We start from the raw sequence: 15,633 nt of genomic DNA, 5'->3' as shown, positions 1-15,633 counted from the left end.
ACCATTACTCTTATAAATTAGTCTCTTCTAAGATTCTTATAAATTAATCATTACATTTTTAAGATTCTTTTTATAAGAAACATTTAAATTGATCTGTTTTAACTTAAAAAATATATCCATGCTGTAAACCTTACTCTATAAATTCAATAATTGAAGATGATTATTTTTCAGCAAGTAAAAACAGCTAGAAAAAGAAATAATTCTATATAATTAAGAATATTTTGGATATTTAAAAGATTAGTAGTTGTGCGTAATACCAGAAAAGCCACAAACTACTCCGCTATTTGAAAAATTTGTCTTTTATTTGTAGAACCACTTACAAGAATCTGTTTGCATGATTGACACAAAAAATACATTTTATGGAGAGTTGTAGATACAACCGCACACAACAAAAGAAAAAAAAAAGCTTGGCCATGTTTTCCAATATTAGACAAGAGGATTTGCTACTTTATTGTGCAAGGAAAATTATCCACACGACCAATGAATCGCATTGCAGGAAGCTCCACAGAAAATGCAATGGCCTCTACTGCACCAGTTGGAGGATATTAATAATGTATTATTGACCACTTTCTCTTGCTGATCCAAAATTACCCATCTTCTCATAAAATACTAAGCATCATGGAAATCCATTGTCCAGGGGCTTCCGAAGTCTGTAAGTCAATCTTGGAAGGATACAGCTACGTTGGAAGAGAGCTCCTTTCCTCTTTCTTCTTTCCTTTTCAAAATGGAAAAGGCCATCTAGAATGTTAAAAGTACCTGCGTAAGAGAATGACAAGCTGTGTTCTTAGAGAACCTCTTGGTTCCTAGCAACCACTGGATCCAGACATGGGACGGCATACCGATCTATTTGCATATTTAGAGAGCCCCATTAAGGAGAACTGAGTTCCTGCGATGTAGATCTTTTTTCTGATAGAATTCTCACTTTGGTGCGGGAGGGCAGCTTTCCGCTCCTCTTGCTGGTTACAGCTTTTCTAGGTACAGATCGCTGTGTAATGCGGATTGGGATCCCACCAAGATCAAAGTCCTCCTTCAGGGACTTGGTCAAAAATCTAATATCGGTGTCAGAGAGTTGCATCTTCCCGCTTAAAAAGGCAACAAATGTTGGTGGACGAGCTTTGACTTGAGTAAAATACTTGATTTTAGGTTGAGTTGCTTGGTCTCGCCAGGAGTGCCTGCTCATAACCTATGTAGATAACATGCATTAAGTTACAATACGAGAAAGAATGCTATAACCTAATTCTTTTTGTTTGTTGGTTTCCATAAATATTCACTAGCGTGGTGTTGTCCAAAGAATGACAGAAGAACCTGAATTACATGACTTTTTCGCACCAAATCAATTCTATGAAGCAGTTAAATAATAAATCAAGGAACTATACCAGATGAATATATGTTTTTAACAACATTACATTTGCTATGCAGCATAAACACGGAATGAAAGTAGCTCTCAAGAAAATAGAAACAATGGAGAACTATATATCTTGCAACTGAATCAAAGTATAGTAACAATGTACCTTTCGCAACCAGCGATTTAGGCGTGCCGTTGGTAGTCTTAGACACCACTTCTGGTAAGCATCCACTACCTGATGCATTACAGCTAACCGACCCTTTCCCTCCAATGCTGAAACAAAGACTACAGGTATACCTGTAATCTGCCAAATGACAAGAATTACTTCTTAAATAGGTTATACAAACTTTCATTCTTTCTAGTTCCAATGTTTGTAAATAAGCAATTATCACATTGCAAGTAAGAGACAAACAGACAGCTGCATCATGTTGTTTCTAGCTACTCAGCCAAGTGCGTGAAGGGGTTAAAAGGTAAGCACCTACATAAACCCAGTTTGCCTGTAAAAGAGAGTATTTTTCGCCAGCAAAAATTATCATCAATCATCACAATAAAATTAAACTAAAAGCATGTTATCACAGCAAGGATTGTAGAGGCATTCTAAAGAACAGGAATAAGCACTGTTTTTCTGACAAAGATGTTTGTTGTATTCAGCGTTATTAGCAAAATTTTACTGTATGACGCTACCATTAGCTATAGCCAACATGGATAAGCACACCAATTTCAGAATTAAAGAACCCAATATCTATACGAGTTACAATCACATACTTTTAGCTGAAAAAGGTGTTTACAAATCACAAGTAATACTCCTGATAAGAAGTGTTTTAAAATCTTTTTCTCATGTCAGAATAGGGATAAAATTACAGATAATCTCTGAAGCCTAAATTTTTGAAGATTATTCAGTTCAAATCTTTGTGCAAGAAAATAACTAACGTATATGATAAGTAGGCTATTTCAACCCATACTCAGTAAAGAGACACCCATGCTGCATTATTAGAGTAGGATTTGAGTTTACAGCATCTAAGGTACAAATGCAAGCCAAGAATCAAACTGAACAGTCATATTTATGGTATACATATGCATTTGAAGCATAGATTAACAGACCTGGGGAATGACCATCTGAATTTCTTTTGGAACAGCATTTATGACTTTTTCATGTATCATTGTGTTTCTTCTCCCCCAAAGCAAATCTATCTTGTTAACAATTACCACCAACGCACGACCTTCATCCACTGCTCGGCGAGCAATGAGTACTTCAGCATGTTTCAAACTGGTCTTAGTTTTTGCAATCTACATGTGCATAAAAAACAGAAAATACTAATTGAGTTACATTGTAAAAATATAAACTACGTCAGCAAGAGCTTAATCCACTACAATAAGCTCTTGGAGACCCAATAATTCCAACAAGTATGTTTTGCACTCGAGGCAAACCACCACAAGATTTTAATTAAATATCACCTTACCTGCAAACTATCAACCATTAGTTTATACCAGTACACTAGGGATATAAGAATGAGGTAAAATGATTAATTGAATCCAAGTTTTGGATCTCATGTGGTTGGTAAAACCGTAGGAGCTGAGTCTGTAGTCTCGTCTTAAACTCGGACCCTTTTTTGATGGGTCCCAGTTTCCCCACTTTGAATAAATCAAATGCTCGACATCTAGATCATTTTTGTGTTAAATATGTACCTGAGTAGTAACATTGAGTATATTTTATCAAACTTAAGCATGTGGTATCAGGTTTTCTCCTGCATAACTTGTCCGATCACCTGTCTCCCACCCTTTACAGTGGTTCGCAAGAATGATCCTAATACTGCCATGACAACATCCTCCAAATTACTGAAGGCTGTTCTCCAATGAAGAATGAGGCATTACACTTTCCAACTGTGATTTGGAAAAACTTTGGTATGCACATGCAACTCACAAGCTATTTAGATGAAAATTTGGAGTCTATATTCCCCTCTCCAAAGTCCATAGTTCAAGTTCAATGAACAATCCCCATTTTAGAAAGTAAAATTTCTCTGCACTTTTTTCTTTAAAATAAAAACATTTACTATTTAATCCAGATAAATAATTGCTAAGAGGAGACTAGAGGAGATTTACAGATTGCATAAAAAAGGTGGCTTCTGATAGTAAACTCTGACAATAAGAATATATCCCATAGAAGAGGTGGCGTACCTCCTCAGCATCTAGTACTAAAGCAATCACATGAGCCCTCATAAGATTTTTTCTTGATTGCATAACACTTAAAGACGCAGGTCCCTTTTCTTTCCCTGCTCTCAGTAACCATCCGGCCGTGTCTACCTGGAAAACAAAGAATGACTTATCATCCATGGATCACATGCATGTTTCAGTCCATCACTTAAAACGGATGAACGATGGTTGGTGTAGAAATAGGATGAGTAAGGAGTTCATGTAAAAAAAATACAAATATCATTATCATATTGCACAAGAAGAGGAGTTTGTTCTGGAAATATTTGGGGTTTGCACATGCGGTTGCGACTGCACAACTGCTTAGGTATGGTAATCACTGAAGTTTGTCCTAAGCTAGTCAATTCATATTTAAGGCTTCAAATTGAATCAAAAGGGTGAACTGATTGTGGAGTTGAAATACTTAAGGTGGAAAGGATGTTTAGCCAATGTGCAAAATCTTTGGCCAAGGTGCAAACTCTCAATCCAAATGCTCAAGTACAAAAGTAAACTTGCTCCACCATTAGTACAACTTGGTGAGCAATCTGTATGTAACGACCAATTTCGCTACTTTTCAAACTTCTCTATAGAAGTTATCATCTACGTAACAATAAAGTTAGCACTTGACACTACATTGCAGTCCTCCATTTAAAGGAATAGATCACTCACTAAAGTGCAATCGTACAACATAACATGCAACCAGTAATATAAGGCTTAGGTAGAATCTGTCAAAATAAATAATCATTCATTACTTCTGTAATATTATCATCGTTTATACTCACAACTTCGGGAGTTGTCAACTCCAGCACATACACCAAATTCTCAATTGAAGAATACCTCATTCGATCTGTTCTGGAAAACAATATAATAGTGCTGTTACCATACAAAGTAGCTGTTAGCCAGCATCTTTGAGTGAGCAAGTGATGGCAAGTCGTGCAATATCTCCTCCATCGTCCAATTTTTTCTCTTTAATGCCTTAAAAACGGGGCATGTCGACTATGAAAGGAAGTGAACAAGAATTGCTTTGCTGTCATTCAACCTAAAACTTCATTTCTTGATGGAGTTGGGCATCCAATAGATGCCACTAATCTACTTCAGACAGGTACAAGCCCAGCACATTTAGTTGAAAATGAGTACAACCTAGATATGGTACTCACTAAAGGAGTATTACTCAGAGATAGTTAGACCATCTAGACTTAAAGGCTCTTAACTGATGAGATGAGAAATAATTTGGAGTTAGCTCCATACTTATTGGTTCATATACTGAAAGTGGGGGAATGATTGGATGAGGTGCTGACTCTCCTAGCCCAAAATGGAGACCTGAGAAGAGAATTGTTTGCGAAGAGAATTGTCAAGCTCTTATTGACCAGCAGGTTTAGTGAGTATTTACACCACATCGAATATATAATATTTGTATGCGTACTACCATAGCTGTTTGATATCTCTAGCGTAGATGGAACACTTACTAATTGGGATTTGAAAAACAAAAAAGCACTGGGATTCATTCATGCCATTAAGCTCTAATTGAAGACACATTTTGCTAGACAATTTTAATGATATGATGTCTATCTTTAGGTTTGTTTTTTAAGCTTCCCCTGACACAGTTTATGCTAGCCAACCTCATCTTGCTGATGCATTTAAAAACCATCTTCATACAAAGCCACCATCATATGGAATTCAACAATTTAACATAATAGGTAAAATGATAAAAGGATAAAAAAGACATGAAGCAAACTACACAACGAATGTATGTAAGAAATGATTTGACAGGGTAAAAAAGTTAGTTTACCAAATATACAGTCCGTTCTTCAAATGTGAATTGGGTTCTGATTGAATCCCTCGTCAATCCAGCTTCTGGCCCAACTAGAACTCTTTCTTCTTGTAGCAATGCATTCAAAAGAGTAGATTTCCCGACATTTGGGCGCCCCACAATTGCAAGCTGCAATGGTGACTTGCATTCACCATTATCCTCCATCTCTGGATAAGTATCATCGTGGGCATGCTCATCTAAAGTCACAACCATCAAGACATTACTAATCTCAAGGATGAAGATTGGATTGGATTTTTTTCATAGCTCCTATTGATTACAGAATCAATTTTTCTTTCAAGCAAAACACAGATCATCAGAAAATGAGTGCACATTTAGAAATTAATCTAACCTAGTGGCATATGGATAATGTTTACATATCAATGTATTGAAAAAATTATTAACATATTGATCATGGTGAACATGAGTTAAAGTTGCTACAATAAAATATCATCTTCACACATATGCATTTAGGTTCTCGGTCTCCTTCATCATATACTCGTTATTTTGTCATGACTGACTGTCAGATTTGGAAGCATCATAGATAATTAACTTGAAAACTACTCAGAGACTGCAACATTCAATACTTAGAAAGGAAATCTTAAGAATTACAAATAGTTGTTTATATTAAATTTAAGTAAAAAAACAGAATTCTCACTTTCTTATGTTTGGGATCATTAGATTTAGATATAAGGAAAGGACCACAAAATTTCACAAGGTTCGTGAATAATTCATGTGTTTTGTGTCTGTTCCCTTTCCAATCCACTCCTAGCTATGAATCCAAATAAAACAAGGCTTACTTTCATGCTCCATAGAAATCTCAAACACAAAACCAACCAATTTTTATTGGGTTTCCCAATCCCAAATTTTTAGGTCAAGAGAATACTATTTCCTATTTTTTCTTGTTTTCCAAATACAAGTGTGGTATTAGAAATAGGTTTCTAATTCAATAGAACTCTATGGTTCCAAACAAGATGAAAAGTAACCTTTTAAATATGCAAAGAATTGGACTATGTCAATTGATACCAAAACATGTATAATGGACAAACCTTCAGGGTGTTGAAGTATATAGTCTTCTAACAATGGCCGAAGACTCTCATAAAGCTCGACCATTCCAAAACCAGTCTCTGCTGATATTGCAATTGGATCACCGAATCCTAAGGTGTATGCTTGACCTGCCTCAGCAGTTAGCAATCCTTGCTCATCAAGTGATTCAGATTTATTCATCGCCACAATGGTTCGAATTCCATGTGCATGCCTCCGGAGCCACTTTCCAACTTCCAGGTCGAGTGGCTGCAATCCATCCCTGAAGAGAGACAGTTTCATCAAGTCATACCCACCGACCAAGCCTTCTTGTAGGGAACATAACTGTCAGTTCAGACACAAGGAAAGAGATGCATCGAGGATTAAAACAAATGTAATACACCAACCTCACGTCTATCAGAAAGATAGCAAATTGGGACCTCGCAAGCACGTTGGCGGTCATATCTGTCGTCCTACTAAGAATACTCCCCGAAGTGGCTTCCGTCTCCAACCCAGCAGAATCCAGCACACGGAACCTCAAATCCCCCAATTTGGCAATGCCTTCTCTGATGTCCCGAGTGACATGATCGTCAGGAGTGTTATACACAAGAGCCTCCCTCCTCCGAATCAAGCTAGACACAACGAAAATAAATAAATAAATAAATAGAAGCCATCAAGCACAACAAGTTCCAAACCTCTACAATTGCGAAGTTCAGCTCACCGATTGAATAGGGCAGACTTTCCAACATTTGGACGGCCGACGAGGATCACAGTGGGCAGAAGCGAGGGATCGATCTTAGTAAAATCCACCCGGGGTTTCTTCTTGCCGTGCTTGTTCTTCCTCTTCTTCTTCGAAGAGTCGTCCTCGGTCAGAAAGGGATCAAATCTGGTATCCTCCGAGTTGGGGACTCCACAATAGCGGAGAAGGTGGAGGTGCAGCCATGCTGGCGGAGATCGGCGGAGGCCGTGGATAAGATGGGTAGTGGTAGAACAGGAGACAAGAGGTAGAGGGTTGGAGATGGGAGATAGAGGGAAGAGTGAAACAAAAGCACCACGGGTTCTTCTTGAAATGGTACGTAGGAAGAGCAGCGCCATGAGCGGCGAGCGGGGGAAGGCAAGCGGTAGGCGTGGCCAGCACAGGCGGCGACGAGGGTTTAAGACAATCGCAGACTGGAATTCCAAATAATTTCTTTCGGTGTGAGAAATTCTTAAAATTAAGGCAAATTTCTTTTGGGTACTTTGCGGAAATACCCCAAAGAAAACTGCTAAACTTTCAAAGCGGCCAAAATAGAATTTTAAAAACTTATGTTAGTTTTTTGAATTTTGAAATATGTCCTTTCCCTTATTTTTTATTTATCTAAAATATTCGTTTAAAAAATCAAAATATTATCATTTTTTTTAGTATCATTGACGATCAGTTACTTTATTTCAGAAAATAATTATAATAGATAAGTATTTGACAACTATAAGCAATGAAAAATATCAACTAAGAATATTTGCAGACTTTTTAGTACTTTAAAGAAAATATCTTTGTTAAGGGATTATTAGTTTGAGCATTATAAATTCATCAGACATTAAGTATTTTAAGATGTCAACTAAAAGGACTAGAATCTCAAATACTATACCTACAATGAGACATTATATGTTTTTAGTACTATAAATTTATTATGCTTTGATAAGTGTTGATATATATAATAAAAAATGTTAACTAAAACCACGAGTATATCTCTGCAATTTTAAAGGAGATATTCGTACTGAAATATTATTATTTGTGCATTGATAGACTCTGTTATCTAAAATATCAAGTAGTTTATAGCTAGTTTCTAATCTTAAGAAGTAGTAAGACGTCGTGTCCAGATCTTTTATCTAAAAAAATAGATTTGATAAAAAAAGAATCCATAGGTTGAATGTTTTATGATAACAATTTTAACAAATTTGATGATTATTAATTATTTTTTCATTATCTCTCTAAATATATAAATTATTTCATGTGCCATTTTCAAACCCATCAAACATCATTTAATATTTTTTCAGAGGCTCTGAATATATTTTCGGATGCTCTGAATATTTTATTTATCATTTGTAATAATTTTTTATTTGTAGAGTTTAAGAGTATTTTTTTCTTTTACATATTAGAATTTAAAATCTATTTAAGTATTTTGAGACAGTTTTATTGATTAATAGTATTTCCATCGTCTTCTTCCGGAAGCCATGAATTTTTTTCTAATTCATGATATTCTTTTAAAAAATTATTTTTGATATTCATATATAAATCAACAAAATTTAATAGTTTTTGCTATGTCACATTTGGTGTCAAATATATCACAGTTGAGAATGTTTTGTCATTGCACTTTGCCTATATACAAGAGCAATTATACATGCTCGATCCATATATCCTTAAAAAAAGTTTTTAAAAAACTATAATTATTTCATTTTACTATTTAGGCAAATTCTATCTATATATTAGTCAAATATTATTTGAATAAACTATCACAATACATTAGATTATATTAAATTTAGTGTGACATTATTAAAATAAGTTATACGTACATATATAGTGCATTTACTGGAAAAGGGCAAATCTTGTCATATCAAAAGGGAAAAATAGTTATTACTATGCCACTTTTAAAATGATAAATTTCTGAAAACATTTTTGCAAATTACTGAAATGCATTTCTACTACACAGAAGCAACCTGGACCTGGATCTGGGCCTGGGCCTCAACCTCAACCAGCCTCAGGACCGTAGCCAGCCCAGGAGCAATATATTAATCCATGAAAAACAAAAACAAAATACAAATTCCAGCAGCTGCTATTGCTCGCACTACCGCTTCAGTTGATTCCTGGGGCCTCACAACTCAACTCTGTTTCTTCCTGTTCACCATAATGAGTGTTCTTGCTCTGCATGATCATACTCCAGAGAGCTGAAAATGGGGACACCCTCAACCCAACTGATTCCTCCTTTAAAAGCTCAATGGCTCGTCCAAGCACGAAGGAGCGGATATATCATCTTCAACCATCAGCCATGGCCCATTGGAACAGGAGGGCACTGTGAGATCCTCCGGATCCGGCCAGTGCCACTAGTCACTGCTGGGAGCTGCACCACAGCACCAGCACAGCGAGTGAATCTTACTGAGCTACAAGGCAAGAGTCAATACAAAGTGGGCTGCCACCTTCCCACAATAATTATGAAGCCCAGTGGTGGATTGAATTCCTTGGTACTCCAGTAGGACGACAGATCTTTAAGTACAAGCAAATGTTTTATTTTGAGTGAATTATGAAGGGCAATTTACTTACTGTACGTGTCTGCCAGCGAGTTTAATTGCTATCTATACACAAATGTTCATCGGCATTTACTTGTCTTTGAAAAACTTTTATACTCCGGCTTTTTTTTTTGTTGTTGTGGTCTCCGATTACGAATAATCCCATGTGGCAAACACCTGCTGGCACTGTGATGGAAGACAACCAACCAATCACGCAAACTACTAAGTTAACGATATTTATGAGTGCTTTTTTCTCATAAACTGTTGACTTCCAGCTTTCGAAAAGAACACAGACTCGACAGTGATGGAGACGAATCGCAGAGTTTTGCTTCCATCGGTGCTAATTATTTTCAATGGCGACTTCTGTCGGAGCTCCATCAGTTATCCCCATTTAGCAGTACTAGAAGACATGAAGAAATATATATCTATAGTGTTGTCGGGACCGCAAGGCACTGATCCCACTTGCCTCTGCATACCTTCGCCATCTCCATCATTCATCCTCTGATTCTCTCTTGGACTCATCAGATTCCACACTGCATATATGGATCAGGTCAAGATCCTTCCTCCTTTTCATTTGTTTCTCTCTCTGTCTCCCATTCATTCTCCAGAACACATGCACTACTAATCCAGTAATCCAGCTGGGACGTGTCGAGCTAATTCGAAACAAATTTAAATTAAATCAAGAGAAGAAAAGACAGGAGAATGAGTCCAAACAAGAAGTGACTTCGATGTCTAATCACAAGAAAAAGTACAGTTTGGACCTAGAATTGCACCTATGAGATTCCCGATGGCGACGTGTGCATAGGAGATCATTGCGAGATTGGCATGGTAGTGCGCGTGTGTGAGAAGTCTCAATCGTAAATGCGAGCGCGATGCTATTAGGGTTTAGGCCGCCAGCGCAAGGACAACAGAAGGACGATCGAAATTGGAAGAGATTAAAATTGAATAATAAATAGTGAAGGAAATCAGTATTTGTTTATTACGAGATAAATGGGTTAAATATGAAAGACTTTTCATTAAGATGTGAGATCAAGTTTGAATCATATAATAATATTGTAGAAACAAATTTTTTTATCACTTTACATTTGAATATATATGGAATAGTCTCGTATCTATCTAATACGATATGTTGATTCGTTATAAACATTAAGTATAAAAAGAAAGTAAAGAAAAAGTCATGATACTCCAGTATTTACACAAAAACTCCCTTAGCAAACACCAAGAAAACGTTTGTTGTCCATTTTCTCTGATCAAAGAGTGGCGCAAGCGATGCATAATACTCTGAACTAAATGGAGGAATGATCTAATTTGTCACTCGAAACACATTATGAAATCAAAACTATGGTTGTAGAGGGGACGTTTGAAAGAAACAATTATGATGGAGCCTTCCAAATATGGTGTCAGATATATGGAGGCATCAACCTCTCCTCTTTCTCTCACTCACACTAAATATCATCAGTGATCAGCTGGGAAAAGAAAAAAAAAAAGTCATTTACATATATATACATATTACTGCATGCCTAGCTAGCTTGCTTCATAATTCTCACAGTCAATGAAACGCACCAAACAATTCGATTACTGTCGCATGAGCTAAAGCTTGCCTACTTATTCTCGATCGGCCTTGCAACACAACTCCACATCTTGAGCAATCCTCACTGCATCGAGCGACGCCCCGAGCAAGCCTCGCTTTGTGAATCCAACTGCATAGAGCCCATTCTGCCCTTTCCATCCATTCGGGAATGGTTTCCTCGGCAAACCATCCTCCTCTGAGAACAAATCACTCTCCTACAACACTGATTTTCTTAGCTACGAAACTAAAGATCAATTCACTAATTCTTTTGGGGAAAAGAAATCACTATACGTAATGCTGATAAATCATAGATACCTTTAGCCAACGAGGTACATTACTTTTGTATCCGGTTGCCAAGATGATCACGTCGAACTCTTCGATTCTTCCATTCACAAACTCTGCTCCTTGATCCGTGATCCGCTTAATCGCTGGCCGAACCTTATTGTTGTTGCATGCGCGAATTTAAGTTGACTAACAATAATGGTTAAACTAATTAACTACGATTAAGTACTAATTGTTCCCTACCTTAATATAGCCGGACTTGATGCTGGCTAAGGTGCCGACGTCGAGGACGGGGGTCTTCCCGGTGAGCGACTTCAACTCGAGAGGGCCGAGCTTGGGCCGGGGCAGGCCGAGCCTGGCCGTGTCGCCGAGCACGAGACGGGCGACGATGAGCAGGAAACGGTCCACCGTCCGAACCGGGAGCCACTTCAACAGCCACATCGACAGTCCAAAGGTCGACTGACCCAGCATTTCACGTGGCAATATGTGGACCTGTTTTTTTCAGGGAGAAAAAATGAGAATATATATAATAATTAGATTATAATGAATTTAATGGATATCGCGATGGCGCACGGTGTCTCTAACGACGATGGTAGGGATCGCATTGTAGTCGCATAGATCGAGGGCGACCTCCATGCCGGAGTTGCCACAGCCGACGACGAGGACGCGCTTTCCCCGGTAGGCCTCACCGCTACGGTAGGCGCTGGTATGCAGCACTGGCCCCAGGAAGTTGGCCATCCCCGGGATCCCCGGCACCGCCGGCTCTGCGTTCTCCCCCGTGGCCACCACCAGCCACCGGGTCGTAAACTCCTCGCCGGAGTCCGCGCGGAGGCGCCAGAGGCCCGCGGAAGCGTCGCGCTCGGCGGATACGACGGCCACGCCGAAGCGCGGATGGAGGCCGAACTCAGCGGCGTAGGCGTCGAGGTAGGAGAGGAACTGGCGCTTGGTGGGGTAGCGCGGGAGGGCGGCGGGGAAGGGCATGAGGGGGAGCTCGCAGAAGGATTTGGGTAGATGGAGGCGGAGGCGGTCGTAGGTTTTGAGCCGCCACAAAGAGGCGGTGCAGTGAGCGCGCTCGAGGATGAGGCTCTCTATGCCGCGGCTCTTGAAGCAGGCTGCGACGGCGAACCCAGACGGGCCGGCGCCGACGATGATCGGACCGGCGAAATCACAAACCTGCTTTTTCATCGACTTAAATAAGTGGCAGCTCGACTCCTCTGCTTCTTCATTCTGAGAGCGTTGCGTGGTGCCTCCATGTCCTCCGCCATCCGATAGCCATGAACGAACTATGGAAGAAAGGCGGATGGTGGAGGCCTTTTTATAGGTATTATCCGTAGAAGGATTGATTGGAGGGGGAAAAAAAAGGGGGGTGGGGGATCAATCTAATCAAGAAAACATTGTAGGTCTTATCTACTCGTGGATCAACGAAGAATCACTTTAGATTTGATTAGCTTCGCCGGAGGAAGCGGGAGAGTGGTGGTAGAGCTGGGAATCAGTCAGAGAAGGGCGACTAGTTATGATATATCTAGTGCTTAACCGTCGTTTCGGTGCACAATTGGCTCTTGCTAATTAGTGGGCTTGTAGCTGAGGTCACCTGCTTGTACGTAATTCATTATTATTATTATTATTATTATTATTATTATTATTATTATTATTATTATTATTATCAGTAACGATACGGTCGGTATATGAATACGAAATAAACGGAGAAAAAACTTAATCTAATAATAATTAGTGTGTTGCCAAAGTCTATATATCTCTAATATAGCTCGTCGGATGAATCTGATACCAAGAGCATATGCAAAGACATATCTTGTCTGCCCGGTCCGAACCTAGGACACAGTAATTAAATTATAATAATATCCGAATGTAGCTTCTGTAAAAGCTGTCAGACTGCAAGCACGGGCATGCCGCATGCATGCCTCGATCTTCAAATCACAGGTTCCATCATCATCACCATGCACGATCTCTGAATATAAATCGATATATTGATTGCATAACAGTTCAGTTAGTTAAGGTGGCACGGGCACGGCAGTAGCGTAGGAGGGGAGCCCCAAGCTACGTGTCGGTCGCCGTATCATATGCATGCAGCGATGACTTACCATGCATCGCATGCGTATCACATAGGCATAGCAGTACTCTTTTTACCGGCGTGGAAATTAACCTTGACGAAGAGAACTCCTGTAGACATAAGTAACAACTAAAAGATTAAGGATTTAATGTTCAATTTAATATAGGTCTCCCACATATTGACAGATATATATATGCTAATACCTATGAATACTCATTATTTTAAGGAAATAAAAATCAAATTAAAATTCTATTTTCAAGTGTTTTCGATATATATATATATATATATATATTGTCCACGCTAAATGATGAAATGTGGATTAACAAGTGTATCAGAAATTTCAGAGAATTGTAACTGATTATAATATTCTCGTCTCAAACTCTTTTATGGATCTCATGGATAAGTAAGTTGTTAATTAACATAGGCATTTTCCCTTAAATCCAGTAACATGAAGATCGAAAAGAATGTTGTGATCATTTATGATGGTGTTCTTCTTCATCCGCTAGTACCTCCTCCCCTTCTTTCTAAGTACGGTGGTATCAGTTCTCTGATGGGTTTGCTCTCAATACCTTACGAATCAAAGTTCATCAGTCGAAGATCGATGTTGTCAATGTGACCTCTCTGATGATTAAGTTAGCGATTGACTGAAATATGAAGCTCGCGTGAGTGCTTGAGAGAGCGAAAGAGTTCGAAAATGATGGAGAAGATTAGTCTTGGTATGAGAGAAGAAAATCATATCTTCAATTACTTTTGTGGAACTTTATATAATCGCAGAGATAGAAAATCCACATAAGCTGCCACACGAGTTCTAGACTAGCCACGTAGATGACCGCACGAGTGAAGCATCGCTTGCTAACTAACCACACGAGCGGAACATTGTGTTAAGGGCAACAATCGTTGGGCTATACTCTTGATGCTATCTAGTCGTTAGCCCGATGTGGGTTTCAAGATATATATACAAGCAACCTCGTTGGTGTCGGTTTTTATGTTAGAAACTGTCGAAGGTTATGATCAGAGAGAACCCGTTTGATCAGGATTCCTCATTGTCATCTAGGGGTCACTATGGTCGTGCTTGTTAGTAGGGGAGATCAGTGCCCGATAAGCTCCTGTTATTATATATGGAGGGCATCGTCGTAGGACGATGTACATGGTCTAGATAAGGTGATGCCCGATCGAGTTTACCCCATTTGCATCAATTTCTAAATAATATAATTTACTTGTCCAAGGAAACCTGATCAAATCACTTTCATCGTTGCGAGATTAACAAAAATTAACACAGTGTGTTAGACGTCTTAAGTAAGTTGGCACGACTAGGGCATCGCTCTTTAATTAAGCTTCCAAATTATTAAATTTTGATGCACTTAAAAAAAAGTAAAGATATGTTTTTTGTTAAATCCCTTTTAAATTAAAGCCACACCTGAGGCATGTTAGATGCATGATATTCTCCTTTTAAGATACGAACTTCTATCGAAAGGAAATTTTTTACTAACAAAACAATTCCTTTATCTATTTGACGGCATTTTTAATCAATTAACAAAGGAGACCATGTAAATAAAGTTACAGCAGTTGACTTAGTGCATATGAATTATAATATTCAGCAAATTCGATTGATTATTCTTATTAAACATACGCGATTGATTATTTATATTTCAAAATTCTAGATGTTATTAGTTCTAAATCCACGACTATACTCTTCATTTTGTTCACATATCAAAGTGATTGCGACGTAGGTCAATTTGTTTGGAAGAGATATATATATATATATATCATCACATCTAGCATGAATTGACTTATCCACGTGGCACTAAAATAATTAGGTATCGTGTTAAGTTAAAATAACTAAATCACATCATATCATCTTCGTTAATCTTTCTCCAGTTGTCACTCACAAAAATTAAAGGACCATTCCACTATTAATTAAGTTCATCTGTAATTTACAAAGTCAAGAGATTGCTTTTCATCATGCTGTCCATGACGACCTACTCCTTTTAATGTGTCATGAGAAGCCATTTTAATCCGACAGAATCGCCTTCTAAATCATTATGCTTTGGAATATAAATTTTCCAGTAATTGTTACTGATTAAAGTATA

The 15,633-nt window shown here is 38.3% G+C and overlaps 2 protein-coding genes across 3 annotated transcripts; both read right to left on the bottom strand.

Annotated features, from left to right (window-relative positions):
- Window positions 1–308: 308 nt before the first annotated feature.
- Window positions 309–7,479, bottom strand: LOC141824907 (uncharacterized). Of its 2 annotated transcripts, XM_074712252.1 has the most exons (9): window positions 7,084–7,479; window positions 6,770–6,994; window positions 6,389–6,645; window positions 5,322–5,539; window positions 3,521–3,646; window positions 2,447–2,632; window positions 1,512–1,649; window positions 840–1,183; window positions 309–756 (listed from the first exon to the last, which is right to left on the bottom strand). In XM_074712252.1, exons 1-8 carry the CDS (start codon window positions 7,455–7,457, stop codon window positions 869–871), a joined length of 1,839 nt encoding a protein of 612 aa, XP_074568353.1. In that variant the 5' UTR covers window positions 7,458–7,479; the 3' UTR covers window positions 309–756; window positions 840–868. The 2 variants fall into 2 exon arrangements, with proteins under 2 accessions (XP_074568353.1, XP_074568352.1); XM_074712251.1 differs by having other exon boundaries at window positions 309–1,183.
- Window positions 7,480–11,228: 3,749 nt separating this feature from the next.
- LOC141825232 (indole-3-pyruvate monooxygenase YUCCA2-like) lies at window positions 11,229–12,660 on the bottom strand. The gene is made up of 4 exons (XM_074712616.1): window positions 12,049–12,660; window positions 11,719–11,967; window positions 11,509–11,631; window positions 11,229–11,408 (listed from the first exon to the last, which is right to left on the bottom strand). The coding sequence occupies exons 1-4, from the start codon at window positions 12,658–12,660 to the stop codon at window positions 11,229–11,231; spliced, it is 1,164 nt and encodes a 387-aa protein (XP_074568717.1).
- Window positions 12,661–15,633: the final 2,973 nt, after the last annotated feature.

This window comes from Curcuma longa, chromosome 3 (genome assembly GCF_044706935.1).
Source record: "Curcuma longa cultivar G26 ecotype Majalengka, Jawa Barat chromosome 3, ITB_CL_G26_1.1, whole genome shotgun sequence".
NCBI classification, from domain to species: Eukaryota; Viridiplantae; Streptophyta; class Magnoliopsida; order Zingiberales; family Zingiberaceae; genus Curcuma; species Curcuma longa.
The sequence above is the reverse complement of the archived record's forward strand: the minus strand, read 5'-3'. Positions and strand labels throughout refer to the sequence as shown.

Coding starts and splice junctions, on each gene's coding strand:
- LOC141824907 (XM_074712251.1), bottom strand. CDS start 7,457: ATGGCGCTGCTCTTCCTACGTACCATTTCAAGAAGAACCCGTGGTGCT. Junction 6,995..7,083: donor AAGTCTGCCCTATTCAATCG/GTGAGCTGAACT, acceptor CGTTGTGTCTAG/CTTGATTCGGAGGAGGGAGG. Junction 1,650..2,446: donor TTCAGATGGTCATTCCCCAG/GTCTGTTAATCT, acceptor GTCATTTGGCAG/ATTACAGGTATACCTGTAGT.
- LOC141825232 (XM_074712616.1), bottom strand. CDS start 12,660: ATGAAAAAGCAGGTTTGTGATTTCGCCGGTCCGATCATCGTCGGCGCC. Junction 11,968..12,048: donor CCATCGTCGTTAGAGACACC/GTGCGCCATCGC, acceptor TGAAAAAAACAG/GTCCACATATTGCCACGTGA. Junction 11,632..11,718: donor TCAAGTCCGGCTATATTAAG/GTAGGGAACAAT, acceptor AACAACAATAAG/GTTCGGCCAGCGATTAAGCG.